The sequence below is a fragment of the Falco peregrinus genome, chromosome 18 (genome assembly GCF_023634155.1).
Source record: "Falco peregrinus isolate bFalPer1 chromosome 18, bFalPer1.pri, whole genome shotgun sequence".
Classification (NCBI taxonomy): domain Eukaryota; kingdom Metazoa; phylum Chordata; class Aves; order Falconiformes; family Falconidae; genus Falco; species Falco peregrinus.
Window position 1 is genome coordinate 3,324,012 of NC_073738.1, and position 12,820 is coordinate 3,336,831.

Sequence of the window (12,820 nt, forward strand, 5' to 3'; positions counted from 1 at the left end):
GGCCTCACGTGAGGCGCGCCTGCCGCGGGGGCCGTTGGGAGCTGCAGTCCCGCCGCCCCCGGCGGGGCCCGGGCACGGGGGTCCCGGGGCGGCGGCGGGAGGGCGCCGGGGGCGGCGGCGGGGACAGACTCAGCCGGAGCCGGGGTTGGAAAAATAGAGCCTTTATTTCCCGTTGGGGCGGGAGGGGCGGGGCTGGGCCGGCCGTCACCGCACAAACCGCAGCCGCCGGAGGCCCGGGAGCCGCCCAGCCGAGCGGGAGCCACCGTGTCCCCCCCGGGGCACCCCCCAGAGACACCCCCCGGACCCTCCGAACCGGCCCCGAGCACAGACCCCACCGCCAGCCCCTCCCGCCCCCGGGAGGCAGTGCTGCCCAGCCCCAGCCCCACGGCCCTGGGCATGGCGCCGGGGGGGGGGGGTCCCGGGGGTCTGTCGGGCCTGGCCTGGTTTTAAAAAAGCCCCCGTGGGCAAAGAGTATAAAATCGTATCAAAATCCCTGCTGGTGTCGGGCCGGGGCGAGCGCTGCCCCCGGGGTGGGGGTCCTGCGGGAGCGGGGTGGTGGGTGCAGGGGACCCCCCCCGCTGCTGCCCCGCTCCCGGTGGCTGCCCCCCGGGGGGCTGGGGCTGCCGGGGTGGGACCTGGTGAGCTGGCGTGTCACGGGCACAGCAGGGCGGCGGGCCGGGGTCCCAAGGGTGAGGGGCCCCCAGGGTGAGGGTCCCCGGGGGCGAGGGGCCTGACCGCCACCCCGGTGCCCGTGGGGTCAGTGGGAGCTGGCGGAGCTGGAGCGGGGCTGCGGGTGGGCGCGGGGCCGACCCCCGGCCGAGCAGCCGGGGAAGGAGCGGGCAGAGCGGGGCGGCAGCGAGAGGGGCTGCGAGGCCAAGGCCTTGCGGGGGTCGGGGCTGGGGGGTTCCCCCTGCGGTGGGCATGGCCCCTCAGTGCCCACCCAGGGGTGCATGGGGGAGCCGGCGGCGGCGTGGGCCGAGCGGCTGCGGACGGGGCAGCGTTTGACCCGCGGGCTGGTAGAGGGGGAGCTGCGGGAGCTGGGGGGCACGGGTGGGGGCGAGGGGGGCACCGGGGCAGAGGGTGGGGAGGGCCGGGGGGGCGGGGAGGCGGTGGGGGGCAGGCGGTAGGGGCAGGTGGGGGGCTGCAGAGTCCCCAGACGACCCTGGAGCAGCTCCATCATGCACTGCAGCTCCCGGCTGAGGTGGGAAACCTCCTGGTTGAGGTGGTTGATCTGGAAGGGGAGGGAGAGCAGTGAGTGAGCACCGGCCGCTGCCCCCCGCCCAGCCCCCCACCCACGTTCCCGGGGCTCTTGGGATGTGCCCCCAGCCCCCGCCGCACCTCCTGGTTGAGCCTGCTGATGTTCTGCTTTATCTCCTCTGCTTCCATCGCCAGGGCTGGGCCACCAGCATCAGTCCCTGCCAGGGAAGACATGGCCAGTGGTGGACGGCCCCCTGAGCCCCCCAGTGCCGCGGCCAGCCCCCCTGGCCTGGCCCTGGCCCTGCAGCTGCTGGAGGTACCTGACGTGGGGGAGTCCCTCGCCGCGCTCTGCAGCGGGGGGTCCACGTTGAAGCAGAAGGCTTGTGGCTCTGATAGCCCCCCGTTGTCTTCAATCCCATCCACAACTCTAGGGCGGGGAGGGGGTGAGGGCTGGCCCTCGTCACCTCCTCGCCCCTCTGCCACCATGCCCAGTGGCCTCCGGGGACCTCACATAGCCCGGCCTGCACAAACCCACACCAGCAGGACGAGCCACCGGTATGTCCCAGCCTTACCTGGGGCTGAGGTCCGGGGAACCGTAGGTGTGCAGGGAGGGGATGAGGAGCTTGGCCGGCCTCCTGCCAGCACCACCATCCCGCTCCGGGAGCTGGGTGTCCCTCCGGCACCGCGGAGAGGGGCTGCGGCCCCGGCTGCAGCGGGCCGGGGAGCGGCAGTTGCGTCGCAGGGCTGAGATCTGGCACAGCTCATCACCCAGGAGGCTGCTCAGGGAGCCGTGCCGAGCCGGGCTGTTCAGCTGGGGCAGCAGCAGCTTGCGGCTGGTGATGGTGGCCGGTGACTGCTGGAAGACCTCGTCAGGCTCCTCCTCGTCTTCCAGGATGGAGGGAAGGGGCTTCTCCGGGGCAGCACCGCTCTCCGGATGAGGCTGCGGGTGGGTGCAGGCAGGATCTCAGGGCTGGTCCCTGTGTAGGTGCCACAGCTGGGCACAGCCACCACTGCCCCATCCTCCCCTTTGCCCACCCCCAGCGTGGCACAAACCTGCTGTGCCTGCGACAGCCGTGGGGACCGGGAGTAGCGGCAGAGCCCCTGCGGGGAGAGCAGATGGCACTGGCTCAGCAGCACCCAGGACCCCACATGGCTCGGTGGGGACTGGCCACAGGCAGACACAGTGCTGGGCACGCACCCACCCACTCCCCACCTCAGCCCAGAGCCCACCCAGCCTCCCAGTGCCCCTCTGGACGGCCAAACCTCCCCTGGGCCCATGTATCAGCCCCAGCACCGGCATCTGCAGCCCCTTGCCCACTCTCCTTCCTCTGCTGCCATCATCACTCATGAACTGCCCAACCTTGGCCTGCGTGTCCCGAGCTGGAGCCAAGGCTGCACCCTAAATCCCAGCCCTGGCTCGGCCATCAGAGCATCAGCTCCCCCGGGAGCATGCCACCAGCCAGGGAGGGTGCTCAGGGCTTCTGCAGGACCGAGCAAGCTCTGTTGGCATCCTCACCCTCAGTTTATTTATACCTCTCCTGGGCGATGGACACGTTGGGTTTTGGTAGGGCTAGCTGGGATCTAGAGGGCGACCTCCTACTCCACCTCTACAGGGCCTGGGGCGGTGGGTACTGGGGAGTGATGCTCTGGAGGAGCCCCCAGCCACTTGGTGCCAGTGCAGAACCAGCAGCAGAGACGGGGGAGGAAAGCACTGCAGAGCTATTTCTGCACCAGAACATCCCCCCAGCTGCCAGAGTCAGCAGCGTGACTAAACCTGGCAGTCCCCAGCGCTGCCTCCTGTGCACGGGGCGGGGGGGCTGTGCCCCAGCTGCCTGTCCCACAGTAAGCCCCCAGTCCCCTCTACCCCCCATTTCCAAGCCTTCCATCCGCCTCAGCCTCCTGCATTGCAAATGCTCTTGCTTCCAGTTGCCTGGGTTGTGCAAAGCCGAGAGGAGCCAGGATGGGACATACCTGCACGGATATGGTGGCACAGCCACAGCCCTTGCCCCAGCCTCGGAGCCTGGGGACTGGGAGCAGGGAGCAAACTCCCCTCCCGTGGCCGTGCAGAGCCCCAGCCCTGCTCTGGTCTCTGGGGCCGCAAGGACGGGAAGGGGTCTGTGAGGGAGGACACGCACCCACCTCCATCTCGCTGCCCTCCCGCAGGTTGAAGGTCAGGTCCTGGTGGATGTCCACCGTGAACTTGCTGGCGTACTCGGGGTAGAGCTGCAGCACCTCGCAGAGCCCCCGCAGCCCGATGTACTGCAGGTCGCAGTAGGTCAGCGCCTTCACGTCTGCGTTGGTCTTGATCACCCGGTCCGTGCTGCACAGGTCGGCTCCGATCAAATCCCCTTTGCCTGCAGGAGGGGACCGGGGTGGGCTAGCAGCGCCAGCCTGGGGCCCCTCACCCAGCCGGGCAGCAGAAGGGGCTGGGGGAGAGCCCACGCCACCTGCCCTCACCCAGGATGGCCAGGACCACGTTGTCCTTCAGCACCTCGAGGGAGCCGGAGCAGACGAAGTAGTTGGCCTGCAGCGCATCGCCCTGGCGCAGCAGGTACTCCCCCGGGGCGCAGAACGACGTCTTGATATGGAGCGAGAGGGAGCGGAGGCAGCCCCGGCTGGCCGTCTCGAAGATGGGCAGCTGCAGGATGTCCTTGTTGAGGTGCATGGCCACGTCCGCGCGCAGCTCGTCGGGGAAGTCATGCAGCAGCTGGGGAGAGTGGGGCCGGGGTGCTGGGGTGCGGGTGGCGGGGAGCAGCCTCCCCCACAGTCCGACAGCCCCAGGGGACAGATCCCCCTCTGGAGCGGAGCATCTCGCAGAGCCCAGCAGTCCCAGCTGGCAAACGTGGGACAGCTGTGGCCGTGGTGGTGGGCTGCCTCTGCTCCACGTCCCGCTGCCCATGCTGGCAGGAATCTGCCCCAGACCTGGCACGCAGCTCTGGTCCCTCCAGCAACACAGCACAGACATGTGCACATCTGCACACGCACACAATTGCACACACGTACACGCACACGCTTGCGCTCTCATAGCTGGCCCTGCCAGCCCCGTCACCCCCAGGCTGGGTGCAGCATTGGGGGGTGGAGGGGGGCTGGCCCGGCCCAGCCAACACCTCCTACCTCGTTAGCATCGATGCCATTGTTCACCGACCAGGTGGTCTGGAAGTACTCTAGCATCCTCTGCTTGAGCTGCTGGGGCAGGCGGTGGACGCGGATGAAGTCCTTGAGGTCCTTCATGCGGGTGTGGTAGAGTGAGCGGCGGGAGTACATGCGCTGGATGATGGCGGTGACGTTGCCGAAGACGACGGCGTGCATCAGCGCTGGGGGCCGGGAGGGCAGCGTCAGGCCCACCATGGGGCCGTCTGGAGCGTAGGGGCACCCAGGCAGGGTCTGGGCTCTGCCCCCACCAGCAACGCGGGGCTGAGGCGTGCAGCATGGGGGGCTTCTCCCCTAACCCCAGCCCCAGGGCTGTCCCACAGCTGTTCATCGCCTCCCCCCAGCAACCTGCCTGGGTACCTGCCGCACCCGCTGCTCCTGCAGCTGGAGACGAAGCCCCCCAAGCCCTGCCCCGCTCCCTGCCTCACCCCCAATGAGCATGGTGCAGATGGAGAAGATCTTCTCAGCGTCGGTGTTGGCGCAGACGTTGCCGAAGCCCACGCTGGTCAGGCTGCTGAGGGTGAAGTAGAGGGAGGCGATGTAGGCGCTGCGGATGGAGGGGCCCCCCACTGAGTTGTTGATGTAGGGAGCCTCCAGCCTCTTGCCCAGCTCGTGCAGCCAGCCTGCCAAGCACAGCCAGGGGTTAGCGCTCACCGAGGGTCCCTGCCCCAGCCAGAGGGGCTGTAGCCCCCGCTGCTGCCCACCCCACGGGACTGCCCTCTGCTTGCTCCCTCCCGCCAGCGGCATGCTGCAGCACGGGGGAGGCCGGGTGTCCCCAGCATGCCCCCACCCCACGCAGCCCCCACATGCAGGCAGCCCCACTCACCGATGTCCCAGGTCTGGGGGTCGTTGCTCTCCATCTCCTTGCGGCCGATGACGTACCAGATGCATGCCATCCAGTGGGCCAGCAGCGCGAACATGGACATGAGCAGGGTGAGCACCATGGCGCTGTACTGCGAGTAGCGGTCCAGCTTCTGCAGCAGCCGCAGCAGCCGCAGCAGCCGCACTGTCTTCAGCAGGTGAACCAGAGAGGTCTGGGGAGCGGGGCAGGTGGGTGAACCCAGCGGAGCGGCAGTCAGGGGCAAGCAAGGTTCCCCCCCCAGCTCCCCCCGGGGCAGGGAGCCTTCACCACCACCATCACCCATCCACCACAAAGGTCGTGGGCTATGGGGGCAGCTGGGAAGAGCTGGCCCCCGGGCAGCCTTCAGCTGGGGTCACAGCTTGGGAGAGATGTGGGGCGCTGGGGAGGGGCAGGGGGGTGGGAGGGGGGGCAGGCAGCAGTGGCTTTGCTATCAGAGGCTGCATTTGGTGAAGCTGTGCTGGCAGAGAGCTGATCTGATCTGCTTGTGAGGAGAGGGCTCAGCAAGATGCTGTGCCTTGCCCACAGAGATCCTGGACAAAGGGAGCCAGAGATGCCCGGGGCAGGTGGCTTTGGATGCGCAGCGATGCTGAGCGCCCCAGGGCCTCCCACCTCCCACAAAGCTCCCACATCATCCTTCTCCCACTGCCAGCACCTCACACCTCACAGGAGCCCAGGGCCATGGGCTGGGCAGGGGCATGGGGCAGGGGCTGTGCCAGAGCAGATGCCGGGGTCAGACCCCACCAAGGTGGGTCAGGATGGAGCCAGTCCTGGGTGGCTCAGCTCCCCACTGCCCAGAGGGTCCCTGCCAGGGCTGCCCAGCCAGCCAGCCACAGTGTGCGCCCCTGGCATGCCCAGCCTCGGCAGAGGCAGTGATGGCCCATGCGGCCACAGCCCCAGGAACATGCCCCTGCCTTGGTCGCCGTTGTTGTCCTGCTGGGCAACACCGCCAGGGTGTGAGTGGAGCTGAGTTTGGCTCAGGGGGGCACTTCCAGCCCCAAGTGCCCTTGTCCTCCCCACACGCTGCTCTGCCTCCAATAAGCGTAATTACAGCCTCTGCGCTTGCCTCCCTCCTCTCCTCCCTGCCCCAATTGGCAGAGGATGGGAAGGGGCTGATGCCAGCAGTGCACTTGCGCAGCCCATTGCACCCGCGGCGCTGCGGGACCCCTTGGGACCCCAGTGAGGTGCAGGCTGGGACCTGCCTTCATCACTGGCGTGTGCCTCGTGTGCATGCTCACCCCCTGCAGAGCAGGACACGTGCAAGTGCCCCTCGCTGCGACGGGGTGTGTGCGCACAAGGTGTTTGCACGCAGACACAGAGCTGCCCTGTTCCCCAGACAGAGCACAGGGGTGCTGGGTGCAGGGCGGGCGTCTGCCTGCAGCTCCTGGAGGGAGGGGTGTCTTGGCAGTTACTGTCGTTTGTGGCAGCCTCTGGTTAAATTAAGGTGCGTGGGAGGCTTCCTGCTGTAGCTGCCATTGCTGCTTCCCCTCGCTGCCTGCGCTGCTCCCAGACAGGCGTGCGAGGAGCGGATCCCCGGGAAAGGGCCACCTCCCCCCCCTCCGCTGCCCCTGCCCACGGCGCAAGCGGCACTCACCACGGTCACGTTGAAGATGTAGAGCAGATCGAAGGGCAGAGCAGCAATCAGATCCACGAAGAACCAGGTGGCCACGTAATGGATGCAGATGGAGCGGGGGTCGTACACCACCTGGCCCGACTGGCTCACATATGTCGTCCGGAAATTCAGGATGATGTCTGCCCCGGGGAGAGCAGGACCAGCCCTCACCACCCCCGCCATGGCTGGGAGAACTGGGCTGGGGTCTGCGGACAACCCAGGTCCACTCCTGGGGTGCTCAGCACCAGCAGCAGGGGCAAAGCAGCACCAGCTTCGCTCTCCGCCACCCCTCAGGTCCTCTTCTCTGGCCGCATCCCTGCCCTGCCCAGCCATGTCCCCATCCCAGATGGGTGTTTGGCTCCAGGCACGGACCTACCCAGGATGAAGAGCATCTCCACAGCGATGTCGCTGACGATGGTGCTGCGGGCAGCTGACAGGCTGTCCTCCATGCTCGTGAAGCAGACGTTGTAGGGGACAGTGATGGCCACATAGAAGGTGGCCAGGAGGATCAGCCAGTCCCAGAGGGCCTTGAAGATGCTGTAGTGGAGCAGGATGAAGCGGGACTTTTGCACTGAGGCCACTTTGTACTCAGGGATGGACGTCTTGTTCTCAAACACATTCTGGGGGAGCAAGCAACAGGGTGGCACACTGTGCAGGGGCTGTCCCACGCGAGGGTGGGAGGCCACCACAGCCCCCCCTTCTCCTGAGTCCTGCTAGCCTGGCTGACACTCCCTGATACCATGGTGATGGATGCCCTTTTCCAACAGGCTGCACTGAGGTCACCCTCAGAGATGGGCACAGAATGCCTGCTTACGGCACATGAATTAACGCTATGCTAATGCTATTAACAGTAATCCGCTGCTGCTGCTGCCAGCTGCGGCCCAGAACCATCTCAGGTGCCAATTCGCGCCCTGGGGCAGAGCCATCCCCCCCTGCAGGGACACGGCACTGCTGGGGGGCAGCGAGAGCCCAACCTGGGTAAGGGGAGAGCCAGGTCTATCCCACACAATCCCCCAAAGTTCAAGACTGGCACACGCAAACCCTTTGCCTGTTTTCCAGCACGGACCCCCGGCTGTCTCTGCTGGTGACAGACCCCCACCCTGGCCCCACGTCTGTAGGTGATGCCCATCGCTGTGGCCATGCCTGGGGACCCTGCGCTGGGGCATTGCAGCCACGCGAATGGGCTGGCACAGAAACAACACACGGGTCCCTGCTGCGGCTGGGAGCCCCAGTGCTCATGGCTGCTGCAGCCTGGTAACGGTGCTCCCCACGGCTGGCACAGCTGTGCTGCAAGCAAGCGGCTGGGTTTTCCTGACAGCTAATGTGTGAGGAGAGACACAGCCCTGCAAGAGCTGCCAGATCTGTTCTCCCCACGGCAAGCTCCGGGCAACCTGCTGTTCTCTCTCCCGCTGCCAACGAACCATATTTACAACCTGGACCACGGTGCAAGCTGCTGGGGATGGAGGGCATTTCAGTGCCTGGGGAGGCCAGTGAGGTGCGTGCATGGGAACAGCATCCCGCAGTCTTGGCTGCGGGGCTGGTCCCGGGGGAGCTGCAGCACTGCCAGCCTACCCGCAGCCCCAGCCCGGGAGGCACTGGGCAAAGCTGAGGGCTCCCCCAGGTCCTTACACGGTTGATTTTCATCTCGCCACGGTCCCTCCGGGCAAACTGGCTGCTGAGCCGGTGCAGCACCGTCTGGCCCTGCCTCCGTGCTGCCCGTAGATGTGAGCTCCCGGGCCTCTTGCTCTTCTGCTTCTCTGCGGCAGACAAGACACGCTGGGTTAGCGGGAGCACTGTGCTGCTGCTGGTGCAACGGTGCAAGGGCTGCTGCAGGGAGCCCTCCTTGCACAGGTGCACAGAGGCGGGCAGAACCCCGCAGGGAAACGGGAGCCCCTTTGCCACATGTCCACTGTGCACACTGCTCCCCAAATCCCCTCCCCATCCCATAGCTGTGGCTCACCCTCCTTCTTATCACTCGGGTGGCTCCTGCCCCGGCTCTCTGTGATGTCTTTGAAGGAGAAGAGGAAGAGCACCACCTCCCCCTTCTCGTTCTTGATGGGCATGATGTCCAGCAGGCACCAGAAGGCAGTTCCTGGGTGGAGGAGAGGGGTGGTGAAGGCAGGACAGCCCCCCTGCTGCTTGGCAGCTTCACCCCGGAGCCAGCACGGGGCCGAGTCCCAGCCGGAGCTGTGGGCAAGGACCCAGCCCCATGCACCACTCACCACCCTTCTTGTAGAAGCAGACCTCGGTCTGGTACTCCTGCCTGCCGTCCAGCACCTTCTCGATGCGCTGCAGGACGGGCTCGCTGGTCTCGGCCCCGTAGAGGAAGCGGCAGCTGCAGTTCTTCTGCATGACCTCGGTGCGGGCGAAGCCGGTGAGGTCGCAGAAACCGTCGGAACAGTAGACGATGGGGAAGCCGCGGCGGACCTGCGCGTTGGCCAGGATGAAGTTGCTGTCTGAAAGGAGACACAGCCACCCCTGAGGGCTCCGGGCCACCCTGGGGGGGTGTGAAGGGGAGCCCAGCCCTCCCAGCCCCCCACGGGTCCCACTGGGAAGAAAAGGCAGGTCTCCATCCAGCTGTGGGCTGTCCCCAGCTGCTCCCAGAGCTCATTCATCCCCTGCCTGATCCTGAGGCCCTGATCCAGGCAGAACCCCATCCCCATGCACTGGAAGGGGAAGGAGCCCAGATCCAGCTCCCATCGCCAGAGACGCGATTCCGAGCGAGGCGATTCATGCCTCCCCCTCACCATCTGCCGCTCCCACCTCCCGCCGGGGCTCAGGCAGCTTAGCAGGAGCAGTGGCAAACCCAGCTGGGTGCTGCCAGCCCAGAGGTGCTGGGCTGCAGTGCTGGGACCTCCATCCCCAGGCACAGCACCGCGGGGACACCCGTTGAGAGGGTGGGAGAAAAGCCACAAGCCTGGGGTGAGTCGAGGGCCTGTGCTGAGCTGGCACAAGCCGGAGGTGAAGGGGAAATGCAGTGTCCTTGGTCTGTCACAGCACCACGGAGCCTCCCCAGCACCACGCCTGCCCCGGCAGAGAGGTGGCACCAGGCAGAGGAAAGCCCTTGGCAGCCCCCTGCTCTGCCCAGCTGCAGAGCAGCCTCTTTCACCCCACAGCCCCCCCAGCTGTGGGCCAGGCAGGGGCTCTGCCCCCGGGGCCGCAGCAGCTCCTTGCTGCAGGCTCTGCGCCAGCGGGACAGATGGCCTCGTGCTAAAAGGATGCCAAGGAGCTGGGATGCGTGGCCAGCGTGGGCTGTATTTGCACCCGGCAAGGGCAGACTGGGGTACCCCCAGCTCTGACACGGTCTCCAGCCCGGGGGTTCCCAGCACCCCTGCACCCCCCCAGCCCAGGCACCAGGAGCAGCAGATGTGTCCTGCTCCTTCTCACAGCAAAGGAGGGGAGCCCGCAGCAGATTACAGCACCCGGGCACCGACAGCAGAGCCGTGCCAGGGCAGGGCAAGGGCAGAGGAGGTTGCAGGAAGGAGGGGATGGCAGCCACAGGCAGCCCTAGCGCGATGGGGGTGCAGCGGGGCCACCACAGCACAGCTCAGCCCAGGATTAGCTTGGAGAATCAAAAATAGCTTGAAGCTGTGACTAAGGCCAGATTTTGGCTCTGGGGAGCCAGGATTACAGTGTTGTCCAGGACGTGTTATTAGAAAAGAAAAAAGGGCTTGCATTTGGGAGCAGCTCTGCTGAGCAGGGGGACGCAGCCCTGGGGGGGCTCGGCAGTCCCCTGCTGTGGTAGCCAGCTTGTCTGGACACACAGCCTCGGGCCCAGTGGGCAGTGGCTGCCTGGGAGAAGCAGGGTTAACTCACACGGTGTATCACTTCAGCTAAAGCCCCTCTCCATGGCAGATAAAGCCGATAAGAGACACAGCAAACCCACAAAGCCTGACACTGTTTAAAAGTGCCTGGAAGGCAGGTTGGCCCAGCCAAGGCAGGATGCTGCCAGGGTGCTGTGGGGCAAATCCTGTCCCCCCCCCGGGCAAATTCCCAGGACTTTGTGTCAGGGTGTGGCAGGCAGCTCCCCTGGGGACCCTTCTCCTCAGAGAGCCAGATCCAGCCCTGGGGAGCGACTGTCAAAGGATCACCAGCTCGAGGCACATGCAGCTCTGCCCTGGCACCTCTGGGCGCAGCTGGGTCTGGGCTGGGGAAGGCTCAGGGTGCTGGTGGCCTCGTTACACATTGCAGTCTCACAGGTAACATCCCAACGGAGAGTTCCGATGGGCAAATGACGACACCCTGTGTCATCTGGGATGCTCCACATCACACCAGGCCAGGAGCCAGCCCAGCATCCCCCCCAACACATGCCCCAGGGGTGCTCCCGGTGCCCTGATGGTGCTGTGGGAGGCGGCTGCAGGTTCTCAGTGCCATCTTCATGCCAGTTCCTCCCAGCAAGTTGGGAGATGTCCAGCCCTGCAGGCGGCTGGCTGGGGAGACCCTGCTCCAGGTGATTTGGGGGAAACCTGGGATCAACCCTGAACACAGCCTGTCCCTGGGTGGCTGCATGGTGCCAGCAGTGCCAGCAGCTGGCTTGTGGCAGCCCAACATGATCCCAGTGTGCTGGGGCTTTAATCCACCCTGGCCCCAGCACATAGACATGGACATGGACATGGAGGAGACCCCAGCTCCTGGGGACACACCAGCAACACCTCCAGCTGTGGGAAATGACCCCAAAATGGATGGTGCTGGGACAACACAGGCCCCACTGCCTGCCCCTGCCCAAACACACCGTTACTGGGATCCACCTTTTCCCGGGATGTAACCCCAAGCAAGCGGGCACTTTGCTAACTGGGGCTCGGGGCTGTCCTGTGCAGCACCGGGGCTCCCCACGGGCCCCGCCATGTCCGTGGCCGCAGGGCTGTGTGACACAGAGGTGACAGGCACAGGCTGTGCCCCACGGCTGCCCCACAGCTCCGAGGGCTCCCTGGGGCAGCACCCCGAGCCCCGCGGGGGCAGGCACAACCCGCACGTGTGTCCCTGCCCGGGACTGGCCACGGCTCGGGCAGGGGACGGGGCGGGGACGGGCCCCTGGGGGCTCCCGGAGCGGGGTGAGCCCGGCCGGCTTCTCCCCGGGTCCCCCCCGCGCCCCCCGGTTCCCCCCCCGCGCCCCCCGGGCCTCCCCGCCCGGCCCCTCCCGCCGCGCCCGGGCTCTGTCCCTGGTGCTGAGCGCGGCCCCGGCCGCGGGGACAGCAGCGCGGGGGCTGCCCGGGGCCCGGGGGGCCCGGGGCACCGAGCCCGGACAGGACACGGGGGGCCCGGGGCACCGAGCCCGGACAGGACACGGGGCGTCCCGGAGCACCGAGCCCGGACACGGGGAGCCCGGAGCACCGAGCCCGGACGCGGGGGGATCCCGGAGCATCGAACTCGGGGGATCCCGGAGCACCGAACCCGGACACGGACACGGGGGATCCCGGAGCACAGAGTCCGGTCATGGGGTCCCGAGCACCGAGCCCTGACACGGACACGGGGGAGGGGGGTCCCCGGGACAGTGCAGAGCGCGTGGACCCTCACGTCGTGCCGAGCCGCGGGGCTGGGGGCCGGGCCGAGCCCCGGTTCCCCCCGCCACTCGCCGGGAGGCAGCGCCTCCCCCTGCCCGGACCCCCCCGTGCCCAGCGCGGCCGCTCCCCGCTCCCCGCCACCCGGTCCCGGCCCTACGTGTGCCATCGAAGCGGGTGGCGATGGTGTCCAGGAAGGTGTTCTGCGGCGCCAGCAGCCCCTTCATCACCGGCATGGTCCCGCCGGGGCGCCGCCGCGGGGCTGCGGCCGGGGGCTGGGCTCCGCCGCCGCCCCGGGCCCCTCCGCAGGTGCGGCCCCGGCGCCGCGGGCTGATCCCGGCTCGGCTCGGCCCGGCCCGGCCCGCCCGGGGCTCCCGCCCCGCCCCCGCCCCGCCCCGCCCCGGGCCCTGCGCGCCGCCGGCACCGGGAGGGGCCTCGGCACCGGCGGGCACCGGCACCCGCCCGGGGGCAGGGCGCTGGGGCCCGGGGGACAACGGGTCGGTA

At 67.6% G+C, this 12,820-nt stretch overlaps 1 protein-coding gene across 1 annotated transcript; it reads right to left on the reverse strand.

Moving 5' to 3' along the window:
• Positions 1 to 27: 27 nt before the first annotated feature.
• KCNH4 (potassium voltage-gated channel subfamily H member 4) lies at positions 28 to 12,650 on the reverse strand. Its single transcript, XM_055790155.1, has 16 exons — positions 12,477 to 12,650; positions 9,041 to 9,274; positions 8,779 to 8,910; positions 8,448 to 8,575; positions 7,195 to 7,438; positions 6,801 to 6,958; positions 5,174 to 5,381; positions 4,776 to 4,970; positions 4,312 to 4,511; positions 3,655 to 3,904; positions 3,337 to 3,551; positions 2,251 to 2,298; positions 1,770 to 2,137; positions 1,518 to 1,624; positions 1,339 to 1,415; positions 28 to 1,231 (listed from the first exon to the last, which is right to left on the reverse strand). Exons 1-16 carry the CDS (start codon positions 12,550 to 12,552, stop codon positions 758 to 760), a joined length of 3,114 nt encoding a protein of 1,037 aa, XP_055646130.1. The 5' UTR covers positions 12,553 to 12,650; the 3' UTR covers positions 28 to 757.
• Between the last annotated feature and the right edge of the window lie 170 nt (positions 12,651 to 12,820).